General features: G+C 61.0%; 1 protein-coding gene across 2 annotated transcripts; it reads right to left on the reverse strand.

Moving 5' to 3' along the window:
• Positions 1-848: 848 nt before the first annotated feature.
• SLC25A10 (solute carrier family 25 member 10) lies at positions 849-7931 on the reverse strand. 2 transcript variants are annotated; one of them, XM_003587470.6, is made up of 11 exons: positions 7655-7931; positions 5617-5736; positions 4979-5093; positions 4851-4899; positions 4563-4604; positions 3689-3732; positions 3501-3571; positions 3166-3258; positions 2809-2886; positions 2218-2274; positions 849-2135 (listed from the first exon to the last, which is right to left on the reverse strand). In XM_003587470.6, exons 1-11 carry the CDS (start codon positions 7745-7747, stop codon positions 2034-2036), a joined length of 864 nt encoding a protein of 287 aa, XP_003587518.1. In that variant the 5' UTR covers positions 7748-7931; the 3' UTR covers positions 849-2033. The 2 variants fall into 2 exon arrangements, with proteins under 2 accessions (XP_003587518.1, XP_059734593.1); XM_059878610.1 differs by lacking the exon at positions 7655-7931 and adding an exon at positions 5830-7284.

Consider the following 7931-nt stretch of genomic DNA (forward strand, 5'->3'; position numbering starts at 1 on the left):
TAAATGACAGGACATCTGGGATTTGCTTCCAAATAATCCAGTGGTGGGAAAGGGTCTGTAGGGCTTGGAGAACACAGGCCTGGTGAAAACTCACTGCTGAGGCTCGGGTGGGTGGGCATGTGGGTGGTTTGTTGTTTAAGTAACAGCTCTGTTGTAATTCAGTAATTTTCGGGTTACAGAGCTATGCAACCATAACCATGACTTATTTTTTTATCTGCTTGAAATGCTCCATAAGTCTCCTTGCTTCATGGCACAGGGTCAGAGGCACTGATGTCTGAACCGCCTTGGGGCACATCTGTTCTTTCTCAACTGGGCAGCAGGGGCCCCAGGGTAGCTTCCACCTGTCCTGGAACAGCAAAAGGTCACTGGTGGTGTTTACACCAGCTCCTGCCCCAGCCTGAGGGTCTGGAGCCCACAGAACCTGCGTCTGGCAGTCCAGTCTGGGTTTGCTGGATAGGCCAGCATCCAAGAGGCCAGGGCTCTGACTCAAGGGGCACCTCCAGGGAGACCAGGCTGCAGCACCACCCCCTGCCCGCCACAGGACTGTCTCGGGGGCTTGTAGTGGCAGGTGCCTGCTGGAAGGGGCAGCCCTGGGTGGGGGGTCCACGGTGACCTGGATCCAGGACCGCAACACTGATGAGTCCCTCAACCAGCCCCATGCCCCGCTCTTCCCCCAGCCCTCTGCCCACAGGCCATCCCAGTGTATCCAGTCAGAGCTGTGGCTTCTCCCCTGCTTTGGACCCTGCCCCTCCATAAACCCTAGAGCCCTCTTTGGAAGGTGCAAAGGAGGATCTCATAGGCCCTGACCGCGAGGCAGACTAGTTAGGGGCCTGGATGCAGAACCAGACTCAGCACTTCACCGTCCTTTATTAACATCCCTGCAGGGCAATGTGGGACTGCTGGCCACTTGCTGGGGTGCGGGGTAGTGGCACAGTGCCCACGTGACTGGGGGAGGCCGACAGATGCAGCCCCCAGCCTCATCTGCAGGCTGCTTTGGGCATTTTGGCTGACCGGCTCCTGGAGACCTTGCAGGTGACCACTGTGCAGTCAGCCCCGTGGACGTGCCGCTCCTGCTCAGGGAGCCGGGAGGGGTCGCTGCACAGCCCCGAAGACAGAAGCCGCCTCCTGGAGCTGAAAGGTTTTGGTGAAACTAATTGTTTAAAGCTGGGCTTCCCTGGTGGCTCAGCTGGTAAAGAATATGCCTGCAATGCAGAAGACCTGGTTCAATCCCTGGGTTGGGAAGATCCCCTGGAGAAGGGAACGGTTACCCACTCCGGCATTCTGGCCTGGAGAATTCCATGGACTGGACAGTCCGTGGGGTCGCAAAGAGTTGGACATGACTGAGCGACTTTCACTTTCACTTGTTAAAGCCAGTGGGGGTGGGCTGGACCAGGAGGGGTGGGTGGGGTGCCTGAGGGTCACACGCAGGCCCTTCCTCCTGGGTACTCATTCTGCCCTGACCTGGCAGCTGTGGGGCGCAGCTGTCTTAAAGAACATCATGAAAGCTATGGTCCCTCTGCTGGGATGAAAGTGCAAGTGTACACACCATTCGATGGGTGGTGCTGGGGGTTCACACCCCCCACTCCACCACCCGGGTCCTCAGTGGGAGCTGCTGGGGGTCCTGGGCTTCGTGAAAGGAAGAGACTTCAGGGACTGGAGACCCCAGACTGTAAAAGTCTGGCCAGCCCACCCCTCCCAACTCCAGGGTTAACTGCCTACCTGGGGACAGAACACCCAACCCGGGGCCTACACCCTCTGAGAGTCACTGCTGTGCACAGGGCGCTGCTGGACACCACATAGGGAGAGTCAGTGGTGGCAGCGGGAGGTGGAGGTGAAGTCAGCAGCTCGGAGGGGACAACGGTCACTGGGCTGGCCAGGCAGGCTGGGGTGGGGGTCCTGGGCCCGGCAGGAGGGGGCTGGAACACAGTGGGCAGGGGCTGGGCTCAGGGCAGGGCTCAGCTGCCAGCCCTCTGGCACTCTGGAATAAACTGGCGCAGGGGGCTGGGCGTGACCCAGCTGCTCCCACCGCCACATCAGGACGGCACTTTGATGCCAAAGTGCTTGCGAAGCTGTTCCAGAAACACGAACGTAAGCACGGTGTGGGGCATGAGGCGGATACCGGCAGGCACGAGGCCCTGCAGGAGAAAGGGGAGCATGAAGACAGCCCTGGAGGGAGAGCCCCTCCCCTACACTCCCTGCACTCCCCCGGCCCCAAACCTTGTAAAAGGCCAGCGGCCCCAGCTTTGCTGTCTCCATGGCGCAGTGCAGAACACCCTGCAAAAAAACACCAAATAATGAAATAAAATGGAAAACTACTTCTCGAAAGGCAGGAACCCCGACCACCTTATCCCCCCTCCCCACCACCAGTGCCAGTAGCTGGTCACACTGATAGTGGGCGTCAGTGTACAGAGCAGCAGGCCCGAACGTTCAAAGGTTAACATGGGGAGTAGGGCTGGTGGGCACAAAGGTCAAGGGCTGCCCTCGCCCATTAGCCAGGCAGAACTAGAATTTAAAAGCACACCAGGGCCAGGCTGACCCGCCAGGCACCCATGGTTCTTGGGCGGCTGCCACAGACACAGAAGATACCATGGGTAATGGAGGGAGCCCCGGACAGGTGCTTGGCCCCAGGCGCTGGACCTGCCACCCTGCTAAGACCAGGCTGCCTCTCTTACCATGTCAAAGAACCTGACTTAAAAATACATTCGGGGCCCAGGCGGCCTGGGCAACTGGGCGGGACACAGCTTTGTCTGCACCCCGGCCCAGGGACACCGGCTCACCCGGCAGCAGCAGGGTGGGAAGCCCACTCACCCGATACTCGCCCTTGGCATTCATCAGCCGAGTCTTCAGCACATCCAGGGGCTGGCACAGGAATGTGGCACATCCACCCTGGAGGGCAAGTTGTCACCAATGGGTCAGCCAGGAGGGCACCCCTTACCTCCCTTCCGCAGGCCTGTCTGGACCCCCAGGAGGTGTCCCCAGGGCCATGGGGACAACACGAACAGTCCTAGCCTGGGCTATGGGGATCCGTGGGCTCCTCTCACTAATGCAGAGCCCGAGAGGGGCAGCCACCACTCTCACCAAAGCCTCCCACCATTCTGAGCCCTTGTTCCGCCCAGGTGCCCCCAGCTGCCAAGGCTGGTCAGGGACCCCCCCCCCACTACTCACCGCTATGAAGCTGGCGATAAAGTGAGTGAAGATGCTGTCAGACAAGTAGCCCGTGCTGAGGACCAGCTGCTTGGCTTGATCATAGCAGGACAGCTGTTAGGAAATGGGGATGGTCAGGACACGAGGGACAGCTCAGGGGAAAGCAGATGGGGCCCGCAACGACACCAACTGGACTGACCAAGTACCTGCTTTGTGGGTCATCTACAGACGTCATACGGGGGTGGACAGACGAGGCCCAGACCTGCCTGAGCCCCACGTGTGTTAGTGCCCGCTGCCTTCTGGGCCCCTGAGCCCCGGATGCTACCTGAGAGTGCCACCCCAAGCCAAAATCCTACCTGGCCCACGGTGACCAACATCCCTCGACTGGACGCCATGGTTGCACCTGAGAACAGCTTCTTCAGACCCTCTGTCGGGGGAAGAGGAGAGGTCGGGTGCCCAGCCCGAAGCACCCCCCTAGTGTCCCCCAAGGCCCGCTACTGGGTCGCGCCTGGAGGCTGTCCCAGGCCTCCACCTCCTGTCTTACCTTCTCGGGCCACACGGTACAGGCCGTCCAGGGCGTGGGCATAGCTGCCGAGCGACAGAGAGTGAGGCTCTCCCTGACCACAGGCTCCCACGGGAAGGTCCTCCCCGCGAAGAGCCATGCCCCCATCACAGGCCAGGAGGAACCCAAAGCATCACAGGGCCAGAGGACATCAGCCTTTTCTGAGAGCTCAGAGTGGTCTCACTGCTCAGGGGACCTCAGGGCCTAAAGATCCCCCAGGTTCCACAGGAAAACCCCCTCGCTGGGGGGCCTGCCAGCTCCGAGGCTGGTCATGTCTGTAGGCTGTTACCAAGGGCGGGAGGATGGGACGCCCTGCCAGGTCCCCTTCCCAACCTACTCAGTCTGCCCTCCCCATGGCCTATGCTCCGGCCAGAGAGCGGACAATGGGATCGCCTGGGGCCACACTTCTCCCTGAATTGGCTGATGCTGGCGCCCAGGGTTTAACTACAGTGTCTGTCCATAAACAGGGTCTCAGAACCCACGGTGTCTCAGATCTCACACAATATGATGTTTTTATCACAGAAACCACCTCCCAGCTCCCAAACCCTTTAGAAGACCGCACAAGCTTCTAACTTACCCTCCGTGAAAGATGTGCAGGTGCAAGAGGGAGCAAAGAGTGACCAGCCCTGCCCACCTCCCAGTCCGGCTCCAACCCTGGGTCCTCCACAGTGGTAGGACCCAGAGATGCTGGAAGCCCCCTCACGATGTATGCTTCCAACATCCACCAGCCGCCCCATTGCTCCACGTGACCCCACAGGTGTGGTGGCCCGTAGGAGTCCCCACTGGGTTCCTCAGAGCTGCTCAGGGGTCTTCTCAGCCCTGGCCCCCAAACCCCTGGGCACACCATGTGACTCACTTTCGGCGCTGATTCTGGGGCAGCTTCATGTCATTCTGCATCCTGAAAACAAGCAGAGAGTTCAAGGGGACAGGGTTTTAGGGGACTCAGAGACACCCCATAGGCCCTAGCGGGAGTGAGTAGCCGGCCCCACCGGGGGCTGCCCCACCACAGGCTCAGCACCACCCTCCTGCGCCCCGTACCCCAAGATCTGAGTGGCACGTTTTAGGCTAAACACACTGAGACCCTAGTGAGCCAACCTGGCCCCGCTGGGGGACAGCAAGACCCTGGCCTCAGGGCCGCACTGACCTGACGTTGACCATGTCCGCAGGGGTCCCCACAAAGCCGCCGATGCAACCTGGCACAACAGCAAACACGTGACCACTGGCAATGCCTCCTGCCTCACCTGCACCACCCCCTCCCTCCCGGCTGCTCACCGCTGATGGAGCCCAGCAAGACCTTCTTGTAGAAGGGCAGGGGGCCCTCACTGCCCTTGGTCACCTGGTCCCGCACGGTCTCATAGATGGCAAACCGAGTCAGGGAGTAGGTCATCTGGGGAGAAGGGGCCCAGCTCAGAGGGTCCAGGAGGGATGGCGCTGGGCACCCCCACATCCTTGGCCCTCTGGTGCACGGACATCACCATGTGGGCCACAGGGACACCCAGGAACCTTCCAGAGGCCACGCAGCCAGCAAGCAGCTGAGCCGTTTAAAACACCTGGGGCTGACTGAGTCCAGGCCCCACCCCTCCTCATCCCCTATCACGTCCCTGCAAGCCTCAGTTTTCCCATCTGTAGGTGGAGGTCTCAGCTGGCCCGACAAGGCAGAAGCCACGCCCTGCGCCCACCCCGGGCAGTTGCTGGTCCCCCAGGTCTTGTAGTTCTGTCCTTGTAAGCAGTCTTGAGAATGAGAGAGTAACTTCCAGGCCCAAAGGGCACCTATGGTGTGCAGGAGGGAGGCCAGCGACCCCTCTGCCTCCGTGGGCTGACAGTGGGCTCTGGGATCAAGACCTAAGGGATCGCTGGCCATGAGCCTCCACCCACCCACTACCCTGGGAGATAGGGCCCCCCAGAGGTACCTGTCTGCACAGGGAGGCGCTCAGCCCGTTGTAGAGCGCCAGGACGCCGTCAGAGCGCACCACCTGCAGCGCCATGCCCGTCATGCGCAGCTTCACCTCCTGCTGCGTCTGCAGGTGCACCTGTGGGGGAGGGGTCCCACCGCTCAGAGCCGCACCCTGCCTGGAGCCCGCCCCGGCCAGCTCTGCTCTGAAGCCCTTTGCTGCAAGTGCTACCAGCGCCTGTACTGAAAGACAGGAAACTGAGGCCTCCTAAGGCACCAGCTGGGGCGTCTGGCGCCAAGCTCTGTTCCACGCCATCACCTCACAGGAGACAACGCCAGCCAATAAGGGAGTGCAATTCCAGCTGCCCTGGGGTGGAGTCATCAGCCCGGTCCTTTAGATGAGGACACTGGGAGACTCCATAGCCCCACTTGGTAGCCTCCCAAGGGGGACAGAATTAGTGGACTCAGATGTCCTGAGGAAACAGGGGAGACTCAGGAGAGGTGGGTGGAGTTCCGTGGGGCACCCAGGGGGAGGGGCACTTCGGAGTCCATTCTTCCATCACACTCTCAGGTTCTACACGTCCTGACTGGACACGCTGGGGCAAGTTACTGACTCTGCTGCCTTAGTCTCTCTTGGCTGTGAGCTGGGAACCTAGAGTCTGGGGGCAGGGTGGCCACGCAGCAGCACCCCTGCAGGCAAGCCACTGTGAGGGTTCAGCCAAGATGTGGGGCAAAGGCAGAGATCAAGGAGCTTTAAGATACTTTTTTTTCCAAAGACAATGCCGAGAGATTAAAAACTCTGGCCAGGGCCTCCTCTGCTGGAGGCCTCTATGGCTGCCCACACTGCCTGCTGCAGCCCAGCCCAAGGCCATGTGCTCCCTGGGCCAGAGAGCGGCCACATTCCTGTGGCCAGCCACCTCCCAGACTCCCACCCCCACGCTAAGTGTGCTGCAGCAAAATAACACCTGGGGGTAGGGCAAGGGGCAGTGACGCCCAAAGGAGCCTTGAACAAGGGAAAGACTGGCCTGGGGCCAGGGAAGGCTCCAAGAGTCCTTGAAAGCTGTTTCTACCTCCCGGGCAGACAGTCAGTCTGACCCTCCAGGGCCTGTGATGGGGGAGGTGGGGGAGGGCACAGGGACCTGCACGGGCAGAAAGTAAAACAAAGTGTGCAGGAGAAAGGTTTCCTCTTCCTACAGACCCAAAGCACCTTAATACCTGGCCCTGCTGGGCCAGGCCACGTCACAGGCCCTGGCGGCTACCAGGAGCCACAGAGGACTCTCCCAGGTCTCTGAAATGCTGGAGGGGCTGCCAGTTTCAGCCCCACCCCCAATGTCTACTAATCCTGCCTTTCCTGGTGGCCAGACCGAAGCTTGAGGGATGGTTGGATCAGCCCAAGACACAGGTGCCAATCCTTCCAAGGGGGCCAGCATGGGTTTCAGGCTGCTCTGGGTGGGAATAAGGTAGGGGATGGCCAAGTGACCACTCTTGCCAACAGCCTCCCCAAGACCACAGCCCAGGTACTGTGGCCCAGAGCCCACTTGCCAAAATATGCTTTGAGTTTCTGGCCTTTCTTTGTTGTTTGTGGTGAGAAAGGAGCAAAAAACTGGTCTGCCTCAGAGACAAGGGAAACTCTGTCTTATTCTGCCCCATAGGCATTAAAAAAAAAAAAATGTAGAAAGAGTGTGATCGCTTCTCGATGGAAGAAACAATCACCCTCATTGGGCAGGACCTGCACGCAGGCTGGGATCATGGCTTCCAGATGCTCACCCACCTCCCAGGAGGAAGCAGCCCAAAGCAGGGGTGCCGGCCACATCCCTCCTCCGTCTACCAGTGTGTTTGGTGGGCACCCACTAGGCAGAGGGAGCGCGTGGTCCTGCCGGGGTGCCGACAGCTGCGCTCACTGAGAACTACCCTCAGGAGAGCTGGGAGGGAGACCAGCCCAAGGTCACACAGGTAGCAGAGCGGGGGCCAAGGGGCATCTCTGCCGCCCGTTCCACGCAGAGCCTCCGGGCAGGGGCGACAGCCCGGCCCGAGGCCCTCCCCACAGCCGTGCTCACCTTGAGCAGGTCCAGCGGGTGCGTGCAGCAGGCGGCCCCGCATGACGCCAGCCCACCGAAGTACCAGCGCGACACGCGCGCCTCATCCGCCATGGCCCGGGCGCCGCCGCCGCCGCCGCCGCCGCTGCCAAGGAGCGCAGGTACCGGCCCCGACCCGGCCTGTGAAACCCAGACGCTGGCCCGGCCCCGCTCCAGCCCCCACCCCGGCCCGGTCCTCGTAGACGCCCGCCGCGCGTTCAAAGGTTCGCCGGACGCCCTCGCCGCCGACAACCAATGC

This window comes from Bos taurus, chromosome 19 (genome assembly GCF_002263795.3).
Source record: "Bos taurus isolate L1 Dominette 01449 registration number 42190680 breed Hereford chromosome 19, ARS-UCD2.0, whole genome shotgun sequence".
NCBI classification, from domain to species: Eukaryota; Metazoa; Chordata; class Mammalia; order Artiodactyla; family Bovidae; genus Bos; species Bos taurus.

Excerpts from the sequence above, each read along its gene's own strand:
- SLC25A10 (XM_003587470.6), bottom strand. The coding sequence starts at position 7,747 with ATGGCGGATGAGGCGCGCGTGTCGCGCTGGTACTTCGGTGGGCTGGCG. Across the intron at positions 4,900-4,978 it reads CTTGCTGGGCTCCATCAGCG|GTTGCATCGGCGGCTTTGTG; the intron begins GTGAGCAGCCGG and ends CTGTTGTGCCAG. Across the intron at positions 4,605-4,850 it reads GCGGACATGGTCAACGTCAG|GATGCAGAATGACATGAAGC; the intron begins GTCAGTGCGGCC and ends GCTTGTTTTCAG.